Source organism: Sebastes fasciatus, chromosome 22 (genome assembly GCF_043250625.1).
Source record: "Sebastes fasciatus isolate fSebFas1 chromosome 22, fSebFas1.pri, whole genome shotgun sequence".
Taxonomy (NCBI): Eukaryota; Metazoa; Chordata; class Actinopteri; order Perciformes; family Sebastidae; genus Sebastes; species Sebastes fasciatus.
In genome coordinates, this window is record NC_133816.1 from 14243823 (window position 1) to 14258283 (window position 14461).

The window sequence follows — 14461 nt, forward strand, 5'->3', positions numbered from 1 at the left end:
TCTAAATCATAGTGCCTTGCATTAGGGTGTGGAGCAATCCTGTGGGTTTAATGGGAGTTTGAGTAATTAGTTTTGGTTACAACAACATTAAGGAGTGTCACAAGATGGATGAACACACCCAGAGGGAAACTACCTGGTTCTTCTTGTCCTTCGTGCTAGGTGTAATTAATTTTACTCAGCACTGAAACCTCAACAAAATGATGCAACATTCAGTGAGAGTCAAATGTGATCGAATGCTTTCTAAACCCAACATGTCATTTTTTTTTATCGTCCATCGTTATGTTTCTGAAAAACTAGAAACAAGTGCTGTCGCTAATTTCTTTAGGACATTAATGCAACTTCCGATTTTTCAGGTCGGGCTCAATTTTAAAGATATATGAAATGAGATATGAGATCAGATGAAACTAGAAAAGCTAAGGAATCTATTGGTACCAACCATGTCATACTAGCTTGTTGCAAAGGAGGTTAAATAACGCTCCACACATATGCTAAATTTTGGCGAACATAAACTGGCATGGCCATTTTCAAAGGGATCCCTTGACCTCTGACCTCAAGATATGTGAATGAAAATGGGTTCTATGGGTACCCACGAGTCTCCTCTTTACAGACATGCCCACTTTATGATAATCACATGCAGTTTGGGGCAAATCATAGTCAAGTCAGCACACTGACACACTGACAGCTGTTGTTGCCTGTTGGGCTTGAGTTTGCCATGTTATGATTTGAGCATATTTTTTATACTAAATGCAGTACCTGTGAGGGTTTCTGGACAATATTTGTCATTTCCAATAATAAATATATACATACATTTGCATAAAGCAAGTATTTTTGCCCACTCCCATGTTGATAAGAGTATTAAATACTCGACAAGTCTCCCTTCAAGGTACATTGTCAACAGATGACAAATATGTGATTAATTTGCGATTAATCGCGATTAACTATTTTAATCGATTGACAGCCCTAGTTTCCGTTAAACTAGAAACAATCAGGCCACAAAGAAACATGTCATATAGAAATGTTGTCACCCTATTAGATATATTGATAGATCACCTCTCTGTGCATTCCAATACCCATACTACCATACTACTTAGTATGCCAGAAACAGATTTAGTATGTCCCAATACATAGTATGTCAACGACAGTATGCCAAAAATAGCAGGATGTCCTTCTGCATCCGCCGCATTTTGCAATACGCAAGCCAGCATGCTTTTCTGGCTATTTTGACCCACAATCTGTGCAGCAGATATAGAGTGCTCCAGGGATGACATATTTTGGTAGGCCAACCAGGAAGTGAGCATCGCCCTGGGTTCCTTCCCCTAAAAGCCAATGTGATTTTTCCATTGGGTTTTGGATTATTGCAAAAAAATAATTGTGTGGCAAACAAACGTTTATGATACTTCCAAGTTTTGTTCAGCACGATAAGCTTAACAGATAAACACCGCTTTTATGATTTTTGAAATGTGAATGCAATCGTCAGAAGTAAAAAGCTAAAGTTAGGTTATAAACAAACTGCACCACGGTCACATGAACGTGAGTATACACAACAAGGCTGTAAAGGAGGACAAGTCAGCGTGATGACCTTTACTAGTCTCATTTAGCTACTTGTTTGCATTTTTTTAAGACACATAATGGCTTCAAAATTAACGAGAGGGGTATTTATTGACAAATCTCTTCAGCTTGTGTTATGCACAGACCTTATTTCAGGCATCTAACTAAGAACCTATTCAAAAAACGCATTGACTTCCAGATGAGGTAACCAAAATGCTACCTCATTTCAGGGTTTTAAGACTCATTCCTGTAGCACTTTATATGAGCAAGAGGGTCAAAGTTCAAGGAGCATAATGAAGTAGCTTGATCAAATTGTATGCATACTGAATGCAACGGTATATACCTTGTAAGGGCAGCTGAAGTAGGCTATATATTAAAAGTAAAAAGAAAAAGTATGTGATTTGGAACGCTACCAGTCTGCAGCAAGCTCCTTTTTTCTCCTCTACTTTTCCTTTATTGCAACATCACACAATAACCACAGGGAGGCGCTGTTGAATTATTGTTGGGGATGTTCACAACCGGCTCCATTCCTTCACTCATTACAGCAGTCCAAACACAAACCACAGAGGTTAAATTTTGCAATGCAGTGCAACCAGTGTGTCACAATTATAGGGCAAAAAAAGCAATAAAAGACACAAGAAATAGTGAGTAATCGCAACTTAAGCCTAAAATGTGACTTTGTGTATATATATATGAGGAAAAAGTTAGTCTCCATCACCATGATGTAAACACTTCTCCACTGCAGGTCTACTGAGTGGCATTAACCCACGGCTTACATAGGTAACAGTGTCAAGTCAATTTTAAACACAGTATGTTATGTTCTGTCTGAGGTGACTTAAAGGAGCAGTGTGTAGGGTTTTGGGGGATCTATTGCCAGAAATATAATATTAATAAGTATGTTTTCTTTAGTATATAATCACCTGAAAATAAGAATTATGTTACCGGTAACTTAGAATGAGCCGTTTATATCTAAATAGGGAGCGGGTCCTCTTCACGGAGCGGGCCGCTATGTTTTTACAGTAGCACAGAATGGAGAAACCAAACATTGGCTCTAGAGAGAGCCATTTGCATTTTCGTGTCGGCCACCGAAGTTCTCCCACACGCTTGGCACACGGGATAATTTTCAGTTATTACAGTCTGCAACCTCACCGCTAGATGTCGCCGAATCCTACACACTGCACCTTTAAGTCCTGTAATGACAAAATAACTTAACTTTGTTGTGCAAAGTTGAGCTTGAGGAAAAGTGGATAGCAACTCTACGTGAGTGATTACATTCGTTTAAATGGCCCAATAACATTGTAAGGGTTTGTTACTGAAGTATTCACATGGAATCAAATTAGATGCATGATGTAAATCGTATTCTCAGATACTGTTAATCCCATAAATAATGAACTGTCTATCCTGTTTTAAATCAGACTATTGGGGATTAACCTGAGAGGACACTTAAATCTGCGAACCCATCAAGCCTGGCTAACATGTTTTTGGAAAATAGCTTTTAAAGAGGCTCTCCACATGACGTTCAGTTTATTTGTCATGGCAAGCACTACTTAGCAAGTAAAAACGGAGGTTTCATTTCTTATGTGACTCTGGGGGAGCTGTCTAAAGTCTGGGAAAGTAGCCCTTGATGTCTTCAGGGTAATCTCGGTTTTGGCTCAGAGACATTTTTAACAGAAAGCGAGCGTTACAAACGGGGGTATGGAGTGTGAAAGGTGCTAAATGGGAGATTGGGAGCATTTCTATTGCTGTTTAAGATGCACTAATATGCACTAAAAGCAAGCACGGCCGGCCCGGCTATGTCAACAAAGCACGGAGAAGCTCAGATTACAACACACACAAAGGGAGAGAGAGACTTCATTCTCTGCTCAGGTAGACAATAAACCTCTAAATCTTTACCTAGCTGTTACGGTCTCAGAATGACCGTTCGTTATTGTTTATATTGTTGTATGTTGCTGTGCTGCGCTCTCCCTTTGCTCTTTCTCCGCTCCGAGATGACGTCATGTCTAGGGGATCCCCTTCAGGGCCACGCCTCCGGACCGCCCTCAGGTGGATGCCCTCGGTTTCCCGCCGTTTGTGGTCCTGCCTCTGATACGTCACCGCTGATTATCCAATCACCAGCCGGCTCTGGGTTGTAACACTAGCTAATAGTTGTTAGCTGCTATGTTAATGCTCTGAATATCGTATAGAGAAAGACAGAGATTTACAAGGTAGGGGAAGTCCAATGAAAGACAGCGGTAAGTAACAAAGTACATTCACTCAAGTATTTAAGTACAATTTTGATGTACTTGTAGCCTATTTTACTTGAGTATTTCCATTTTATGCTACTTTATACTTTTACTTACATTTCAAGAGCTGTAGTTACTTTTCAAATCAAGATGTTACATACAACACATATAATCAGTTTCTAAAATAGAAAAATGGTTTGGCTAATGAGTTGCATTATGGGAAATGTAGGATCCAGCATTTTTTTTTAAACTTGACCCACACTAGCATCTGAAAGTCATGATATCTCGACCTCTGCCGCATCAAGTTTGACCATTCTTTTTAGAAATGTGTCTCCTGCACGTCTAGTAACGTTGTGGAAGTGCAACACTATATCGCTGGAATAGACCTTTAACCCTTCTTCAATGTCGGATAGGTGGCAAAAGGGCAATTTCAGTGACCCGGGAGAAGGTATGCACTTCATTGAGAGACAGTTTACAACCTTCGCTGCTGGAGTAAAATCCATTCCGCTAAAAATAAGCTACTTGTAAATGTAATTTGGTGTGTGTGTGTGTTCCCTATTCTGTAACAGTTCTCTGCCATTATGAGACATTTTGGAAGCATATAAACAGGAAACATTATTTGAGTATTTTGCGCCAACCCTAAATTACAGACTTTTATTATCTCCTAATGAGAATAAAGAAAGCGTGATTTCAACAATAAAACATCAGAGGTTCTTTTTTTTTTTGCAATTACGCCTGGGTGGGGTAACAGCTTTTTCATTGTCTATTCATTTAAGTTACTCTGGGGGGATACATGGAAAGTTTGAGTGCAGAGAGGGACTGTAGTGCTCTTGTTAGGTGAGAGGAGGGGAGGGAAGGAGAGGAGGGGAGTGCGTGGGACTGCCGGGCAGACGGAGAGAGAGGGGAGGAGGGAGAAAAAAAATGCAGCTTGGACATTCCCAGGCTGGGAAACACAGCGGAGAGAGGGGAAGAGAGGAGGACTGTTTTCACGCACTACATAAAGAAGGGTGAAAATCGCTTTAAAAAGGAGGTAATGGAGGCTGTTTGATAACAGAGAGGGGAACGTTTTTTTGTGGAGAATGCGGAGAGGAAGCAAAGGAGCTGAGGGCTATGTAGGAATTCGTGACTGAAGTCATGGTAAGTCCCCCTTTTTCTTAAACTATTGAGAAGTTTGTCTGGAAAGTGCTAAAAGTAATAGCTTTTCTATTAAGGGAGGTTTCCAAAACTCCTTTAGGGACTCAGTCCAATGAAACGTGCTTTCTGTTTTTCATCTATGGCAACATGACTTTTTTGAAGTTTTGTCTACCTTTAATTGACTTTACATGTACTTTTTTTTTTTTTTTAAAGATTTGCATTAACTTGATACAGATGTTTTTACATTTTACACACACACCCAGACTTCCACATGTGCTCCAAAAGCTCAAAACAGCATTTTACTTTAATCGTTCTTATAAAAGGCATGTGTTTTAATTTGGGAAGTCAGCACTTATAAACTCCCAAGTTCACAAAGTTGTCAACTCCCAATGACAGCAAATTATAATGATTTAAGTAGTGTGACGTTGGTGATTTTTGTGGTGGACTTGGAGAGGGAATCAAGGGCTCTCTGTTGCGTCTCTAGGGAGTTTGTTTACCATCCCCACCCACTCATGGTCTGATCAGTGACATACAGAGGCAGAGAGACAGAGGGATGAGTCAGGCAAGACACATGTCATGCACACACATAAGCAGAGAGAGAAATTGAAGAGATTAACAAAGAAAGATTTGGATTATATTGTACTGCTTCTGTGCGTTGGGCAGGGTGGAGCAGTTTGGCAGGGGGAGCAAGAGAGAAAAAAGTAGAGAGAAAAGAGAGAGCTGGAGTGGGGAAAGAGTGGAATAAAAGAGGAGGGTAGGGTTACTTTTTATTTTAGGAGACTTGGACGGCAGCGACGGTGGTTTCGGTGATGCCACATTTTCCACATTGGACCTGGGAGAAAAGGAGAGAGAGAGAGAGAGAGAGAGAGAGAGAGAGAGAGAGAGAGAGAGAGAGAGAGAAATTAAAAAAAAGAGAAAGGGGGAACAAGGGATGGCATGGACTTCGGGGGAGGAAGAACATGTGCTTCATCTTCCTCTTTATGGTGGAAAACAGTAACAGATGTACACACAAGAATACAGCAAAGTAGAAAATGGAACATTTCCTGTAACACCTGGAAGTGAATTTAACGCCTTAACACACCTGTGTAAGCCGTGCGAGCGACCCTCCAAATGTGTCAAAAAGACTTAACACATGAGGAATGTGTGCATGCATATACTGGCTCAGGGACAAACATGGCTGCTAAGTCATGCACGTAGGTGTTAAAATGCATCATACAGTAAAGGCCTACACACAGCAACCATTGCCATGAATATGTGACAGAGGGTATTTCCATTCCATCTGTCTGGTGAGCGCTGATTTTGAAACTCTTAATGGGATGTACCAGTCCTCCAGTCTGGCCAGGCGGGAAAAAAAAAAAGTCTGATGAAAGTTATTGCAAACGTGTTTGTTTTAAGCTGCTTGGAGTACCAGGCGGGTGGAGATAACAGCAGTAGAACAATCCAGACGGGGTCAGCGATGTTGTCAATCACAGGGATCTTTCTTTAACTTGAGTTTCCTGTGATTGTCAAGACTCCCTGACATAAACAGTACACGCGGACCAAGAGATGGATACTTTACAAGTTTCATTGGCCTCTTTATTGGACGTCCAAGCGGTTTGTTTGTTTTTAATTCGCCTTTCATCATCATGTAATCCAGAATATAGTGTGGCGGTACAGACATAGAGTATAGAAGCAAAGAGGCGAAACTCTGGTGTTTTTTTGACAATAGATGGCGCCGCCATTTCGGACCGAAAAAATAATTGACTTTCACTTCTTAGCAATATACGCTCTTTGGTACGGATTCCCCAGATTACAGCTGTAAGTAGCAAATAGCCTGAGAACCAGTTCCCAACCATTTAATACAGAGATATTTACTTGGAGGAACAAATCTCACAGCGCCTTCTCAATGAAAAAATGCCTCTTCAATAATAAACAAATGCATCTTCGATAATAAGTGTATAAAGGGGGTTGCAATGAAAAATAAACTAATATACAATATGAAGCCTACAGGTGTTATTGATTATCGTTTGGCAAGCTAAAAACCCTTGCACGAATAGTATTAAGGTCTGTCCTGATGCAGGTAACCTAGTGGAGAGGTGTTCTTTAATATTCACTACAGCTAGGTTTCAGAAAGCTCAAAATCATCCTCAATCAGAAAAGTTAAGACAGTAAAGAAGTCTAAAAAAGTTCCTAAAGACAAGAGTTTCTGGCTGACAATATCTGCTGCAATGAGATTTGCATAAAGTCAAGGAGGATCACGCTTCAACTTTCAGCAAAGAGTACAGCAGTAACGAGACGACAACAGCCGTTGCCGCCATTTCGGACTGAAAATGCTTATTATATTTATAATATTTTTTTGTTGAACACAAATTTCAACATTTTGGTAGAATATAACAAGAGAATAGAATTTTTTATTTTTTTTTTATTTTATACGGCACTTTTTAGGCGGACGTTTTACTGGTGTCTGGTAGTCGCTTTCAGTCCAAAATGGCGGAAGCATAGCTTTGCTGCTGGGCGCTGACGTCGCAATGGGACGAAAAACTGACCTTCACTTCGACATATACGCAATATACATTCTTTGCTTTCAGTTTGACCTCCAAATTAAGTGCTTTTTATGAAATGGCTGAACTGTTGGCTTGTTTACAACCTTGTTTACAACGGTTAGAAATGATAGAAAGCTACAAAAATAACACCCAAGCAATGAACTAGAATTGTTCTTTAACTTTTACTCTTCACCAAGCTACTATCTTGCTACATTGATGTGATGGGACAGTTATGCTGGCCACTAAACATTCTGCTTAGCCTAGCAAAGCCTAAACTAGGTTGCCTCAGGAAATGTCACACACTAGAAAAGACCAATAAATGTGACAAAATACCATTCTCATTTGTCACAGACAATAAAGAGACAATAAACGGAGGCCAAGCGATGCATGAAATCTCATCTGCTGTGAAACTTGCCTTTACCCCATTCAGCGACAGACTGTAGCACTTAAGTAGTCTATAGCAATCTGTATAGAAGCTGTCTGACCTACTGTAGGTCAGGTTAGATCATATAGGGAGATTTAGGACAGGAAATCACTCTCAGGCCTCTCCTCTTTCTTCCTCTTCACCCTCCTTTCCCTTTGTCTGTCTGCCTTTTTCTTTTTTCCTCCTTCTCTGTCAGCATGTTTCTCATTTTTGCTCCTAATCATGTCATCTTCTCCGAGCTCCTTTCTGCTATAACTCGCTTTCTCCGTTCCTTCCTTCGCGTACTGTATGGGTCTACATCTGGTTTCTATCATGGTTGCTGCTGCTCTTGTTTCCCATCGATCTCTCCCACCGGTCAGCCTCCTCCTCCTCCTCTTTTCTCTGTTCCTTTTTCTGTCTGAACCCTGTCTCTGTAGGGCTGTCTGGTTCTCTCAACGTCTCTCTGTCTCTTTCTCAATCTGTTTCTCAATTCACACAAACACTTCAATGAGCTGAACTGACAGTTCACGTGCTATATATACATATATATATATATATATAGCCACTTGAGTCACTCCATCTACTCTTTTCTTTATCACCATTTTGTCCATTCTCTCTTCCTCTTTCGGGTTTTCCCTCTCTGCCAGGCATCTGCATGGGAGATTACTTCTGCTTCTTCCGTTTCAGTCTGCGTACGCGAGAGAAAGACAGGAAGTCTAACGCAAGAATGACATACCCTGATTCCGTACTGTGTTTGTCCATATTTGACACAAACAGGAGGATACACATTCATTCACACCGTACCGATTGTCCTCACCGACACTCCACGTGCCGTATGAACACACACACACACTTTTCCGGTTACTTTTTTTTCCCGATGAGTAAGATGTCAGCCACTGGATTGTGAAGATAGGACATGTTTGTTTGCAGATGCGAGGAAGAGTGGCTGAAAGCAAACAAACAACCCCTAGTCATGGGGTAGTTGTAAAAATCGTTATACAGTACAAAAAAAAGGCTCAACTCAAGGTCCACTTACTACTTTTTTCCAGAGGTTTTAACTGCATGCTGGAGCAGCCTGGTCTCACTCCCAGGGCGTCAAATACCGACGCTTGGACAGTTGCCCTTTGCATTTTGATACCGACGCACAAGGCACACTTTAGCATCTGTATGAGATGCACCAGGCTTTCAACTAACTCCAATGTAAAAGCATCAATATTGTAATCTGCAACCACACCACTACGTGCCGCTAAATCCTACACACTGTCCCTTTAAGTGATGTCACAAGCTATTTTAAGACAAAACAAGATGATCTTTCTAACCCTAACAAAGTAGTCTTGTTGCCTAAACCTTACTGCCACCATTTACAACGTTACCCGCGACTGTTTTATAATATTAACCACATCAAATTACTACTCAAAATGCTGCCGGGGGGCTTCTGCCCAAGCGTCAAAACATGACGAGTAGTGATGAGATCACGTTGCATGGAGATAGCTTAGTGGTAGTCATGCAATCTCAGTATGGAACTCTGTTCATGTGATATCTTCTTGGAATTTCTTTAAATTTTTATATTTGTTGATGATGTTATGTTGCATGACATAACGTCACTGAGTCTCATGATGTTATGTCTGTAGCGTTAAGTGACTGCTTATTTTAACCCTAACAAAGTAGTTTTGTTCCCTAAAACTAACCACCCCGGTTTCACAACGTTAACCACGGCGTTTCTCAACGTTAACCACGTGCTAAACTTGTGCGTCAAGATACTACGCAAAAGGCCAGAGGCTTCTGCCCATGCAGCAAAAAATGGCGAGTAGGGATAAGATCACGTTGTCTTTAGTCTTGTGCAAATATTTAAAGATGCATTGTGGACTTTGTAGTTGATAAAATCATAAAATGTCTTTATAAAAACTCTGCAATGTTACACTTGACTCTGCATGTAGGTTCAGATGTAATACTTTGCATTAGCACCCTTTTAGCTATAGCAGATAATACATAATTCCTTGGTAAAAAAACAATAATTTGACTCCAAACAGTAGCCTACTGTATACACTTTCTCCTAAAATGATGAAGTGTGTTTTTCAAAGACATGCACAAGAACAAGTCTATTAACTTGTTTAACAAATCAGAATAGTCACGCACTTCTCTTGTGAAAGCTATTTTTAGTCATGCTTCTCGTTAAGCTCCTATAACTCAGATCTGTTCTTCATCATCTTTCTAGTTTGGTTTCATTTGGTGATAATTTGCGTATGGCTAGTTCTCCAAAGGCGGAAAATCTGTGATATATTTAAAAAAAAAGCCTCTATTCCAGAATAGTTTCAGTACATTGTATTATGTGTGATTTGTACCAAGTGTCTTACAAAAAGTAAAACGCCTGAGTGCATTAGCATTAAGTATCCGATTGAAGAGTAATTGAATAAGAGGCACCAAAGTTTTTTTCCGTGAGATTCTCTTCCTCTCTTGGAGTCAAAAAGGAAATCTAATTTGCAAATTTCATCATGTGTGATTGGAAAGAAGAGTGGCTAATTGCATTAAACGCACTGATACTGTAAGCTACAGGTTAGACAGGAGTGAAGAATCAACTTGACCCTTTACCTAAACACAGCTGTGCTAAAGGAACAGTGTGTAGCATTTCAGGGGATCTATTAGCAGAAATGGAATATTCATAGTAGTGCTGTCAAAGTTAACGCGATAACGTGTTAACGCAAATTCATTTTAACGCCACTAATTTCTTTAACGCATTAACGCAACTCGCAATTTTTAAGTTGTAGTGGGCTCAGTTTTAAGTGAAGATACTGGCATCATATGACACTAGAAAACCTAAGGAATCCATTGGTAACAACCATGTCATACTAATACAACTAATGTCATATGTTGGGAAGGAGGTTAAATAACGCTCCAAACTTACGCGAAATTTTGGCGCAATTTTTCAAAGGGGTCAGCCATGTTGCTCCACCATGAGCCTTTCGCGTTTTTACGTTACTTGAACACCACTGTAGTTCTGCAACACACTTTTGAAATTGCGGCAATGTGAGCCACAATGGCATTACCACAGTTTTGCACTCAGCAGCTCATATTACCAGTCTTGGCAAGGGAGGAGTGAGTAGAGGGGTACTGAGTTGGTTGCAATCTGCAACCATGCCACTAGATGTCACCAAATCCTACACACTGTCCCTTTAAAAACGACGAAGAAATATTGACATTTTTACAGGGATTTTTTTAGTTTGGTGGAGAGGCAGCTAATTGTCTCCCTCTATTAGACATCATTCCTTGTTCGAGTGATTCTGCTTCCAGACCAAAATTCCATTCTTTAGATTTTAGCATGGAATATCCTGTTGAAGGTTGTGTGTACAGGCATGCAAACACAGAGTCAATGGAGGGGGAAACAGTGCTGGTGGCATACAATCGTACATCACACATCCAAACCAAATATTGTTGCAGGCGAGCCAGCTCGTCACTAAGTAAACTACATTGAGTTTAGCCATCTGCCAGTCTCAATGTGAGCAAAAATGTTAAATAATATGATTCTAATAAGTATTAAAACAGCTCTCCAAACCTGAGCGGCCCATTTGTACCAACCCTTAAGTAATGAATGAGTGGTGCATTGAGTTGTGTTCTCTGGCACAAGCCACATATTTGATCCCGAGGGGCTCTATAGAGCCAACTGGGCTCAAATTGCAGATTTGTTCCCATTCAGCTTGCGTCTGTAAGACATGCAGTGTTGAAAGCACAGAGGCATTGCGCACAATTATATTTCCATTTACAGTCGGTGTGATGATACATGAAGAGCTGTGCCTTTGAGAAAAACACACCAAAAGACATTTGTCCACTGTCGTGTTTTAGTTTTTGCTTTAATATAGTGTTGTGTTGAATTAACTCAAGTCTTGTGGGATGCGTTAAAAGGGGCTTTAGTCTAAAAGGAAGTTCCTGCTGGCTCGCCTTGCAATCCCCTGAACCCCCCGCTGTGCTTTTACTAGACTCAATATGTTCCGTCAGTGAGCCAGGAGGCTGTTTAAACCTCTTTTACAACCACTACACCTATTACGACATGCCATCTGACGGACTGTTGTTTACCCTACCGAGACACCTCCTCCTGTATACGTGATGTAATTGTCTTCAGATAAACTTTAATGTGATTCGTCCTTTTTAAAATAATGCAATATTTGTGTTCTGCTATAGTAGTTAGAGAGTTTAGAGCGTGCACTTTACGTAAGACATTCAATACTTCAAATGTTTGATAAAGTTGTGTTTTTGAAAATAACAGAATATCTTTCCGTGTAGTGATCAAATTTAAAGAGGTCCTATTCTGCTTATTTCCAGGTGCATTTTTGTATTTTGAGTTTCTACTAGAGCATGTTTACATGCTTTAATGTTAAAAAAAAAAACTTTATTTTTCTCATACCGGCTGTGCTGCAGCACCTCTTTTCACCCTTTCTCTTAAACGCTCTGTTTGAGCTCCTGCCCCCGACCTCCCAAAAAGCCCAGTCTGCTCTGATTGGTCAGCTGGCCCACTTTGTTGTGATTGGTCAACCGAAAAAAAATTGTTGGATTCCGCTCCAGCTCCGCGCTAACTAGCTTTGTTTAAGGGCGTGCCAACTAGCTGCTAGGCAGGTATTAATGTGTTACGTGATGACATCACCACGTTACGGAAGAAAATGCGAGACCGTAGGGTCAACAGCCACCTGGACCAAGTATGGAGTGTGGACTGGTAGCTAGAGTGCCAGTTCGCCTCTTGGCCACTGCCAAGTTGCCCTTGAGCAAGGCACCAAACCTGTACATGGGCAGCGCCGTCACATCTCTCCATTAATACATGTTTATAGGTCCTGTTTGTGCATGCGTGCATGTATTTTGGGCCTGTGTGTGTTTAAATCTCTTCTCGGGGATCAATAAAGTACATCTTCTTTTTCTAACTGGTCAGAGCCAGCACTGAATTGTACATGCGCAAAAAGCTATATAACACACTAAAGGAAAGGGGAAAACGCACAAAAAGCATATTAGGTCCTCTTTGACAAATGTGGAATGGTGCAGTGAGGCGCTTTTTTCTGCTTTGCTTTAATGCCATGACTCTTAAAAAGGTTAATTACTTGGAAACTCGTATGACCTGCCAACCATCTGGCAAAGTTTTCACTTGTTTTAAGATAAATAAAGAATGATTTGGACACTTCCACTTGCGTCCTTTTAATAAGAGAATTTTATGCGTGGCTTCCAGTTTTCCAGAATGTACAGTAACTAAGTACATTTACTCAAGTAATTTACGTAAGTTAAATTTTGGGGTTGAACACATAAATGCATCAATAATTATAATCCAACAATATAATATATATTATTCTGAATAATGAGTACTTTTACTCCACTACATTTATTTGATACTTATAGTATGGTAATTAATTTTTACATAAAAAAAAACGTATGATATGATGCAGTACTTTACAGCTAATCCACCCAGGAGTATACAAAGTATGTAAAACTGGCTCCACATTGATGAACTTCAACATTAAAATACTCTTACATGTATTCATTATCTCCCTTTAAGGTACATTTCGAACAGATAACAATTGTGCAATTAATCGCGATTAAATATTTTAATTGATTGACAGTCCTAATAATGGTTTATAATAAAGGAGCCATTCTGCATAATGTGTACTATTGCTTTTGATACTTAAAGTACATTTTGCTGATAATACTTATGAACTTTTACTGAAGTAACATTTTGAAGGCAGGACTTTTAATTGTAAAAAAAAGTATTTTAAGACTGTAGTATTTCTACTTTTACTTAAGTAAAATATCTGAGTACTTCTTCCACCACTGGTGGCTTCCAGATGGAGGTTTTGTTTACTAAAAAGCCAATGGACTAACATGACCTTAGAGCTGCTCTGCTTCTGGAAAACTGAGCTGTGTTCAGCAACATTTATGTAAGTTTTGCCGTCCAAAAATTCTCTGTTGCTATGGAAAAGTAAAGCTGAGTGAATGTGAGCCCAGCGGTGGCACTCTGCTGTTGGTTGGGCTGATGTCACAGTTGAAACATTTGCATTGCAGCCAAAAGAGTGGATAGGAAACGGGACCGAACATCTTCTGTGAGTGACCCTGAGCCACCTCAGCAGCGCAGGGCTCAAACCAGAGTTATACTGTAGATCTGTTGTGGATTATAAGTCTCAGACTTTCTCCTCCTCAGTTTTCAGTCCCCCTGTGACTTGTTTTTTCTGTTCCACCCCACAACTTCTGGCTCTCTTCTGTGCTTAAATTTCCATTTTCTCCTTCTCTCTCCCAGACTTGGGTCAAAACTAGGGCTGTGAATTGGCAAGAATCTGGTGATACGATATGTATCATGATACAGGGGTAACCATTCAATATATTGCGATATATCGCAGTACTGTAAGCAAAGCGTTATATTGCGATTTTTTTTGTAATCTAATTTTAGCGAAACTGTTATACAACACCATATAAAATCTGAGTAAAAAAGGTTATTATGTGAAATAGCTCCTATGGGGACTTACATCATTACACATGAATACATTTAGACTCATAGGATCCACAAGAGTCTCAGCTTTACAATCATACCCAATTTATGCAAGTCTGTTTAGGTAGAAATATACAAATACGGCATTTTAGAATAAGTGAAAATATCTGTACCGCATGCA

The 14461-nt window shown here is 40.0% G+C and overlaps 1 protein-coding gene across 1 annotated transcript in view; it reads left to right on the forward strand.

Moving 5' to 3' along the window:
• The first annotated feature begins 4691 nt into the window (after positions 1-4691).
• Positions 4692-14461, forward strand: part of arhgef40 (Rho guanine nucleotide exchange factor (GEF) 40) — a 51098-nt gene continuing 41328 nt past the window's right edge. The window contains exon 1 of the mRNA XM_074623078.1: positions 4692-4907. Within this exon, the coding sequence (XP_074479179.1) occupies positions 4905-4907 (3 nt within the window). The 5' untranslated portion in view covers positions 4692-4904. The remainder of the gene's footprint in view (positions 4908-14461) is intronic.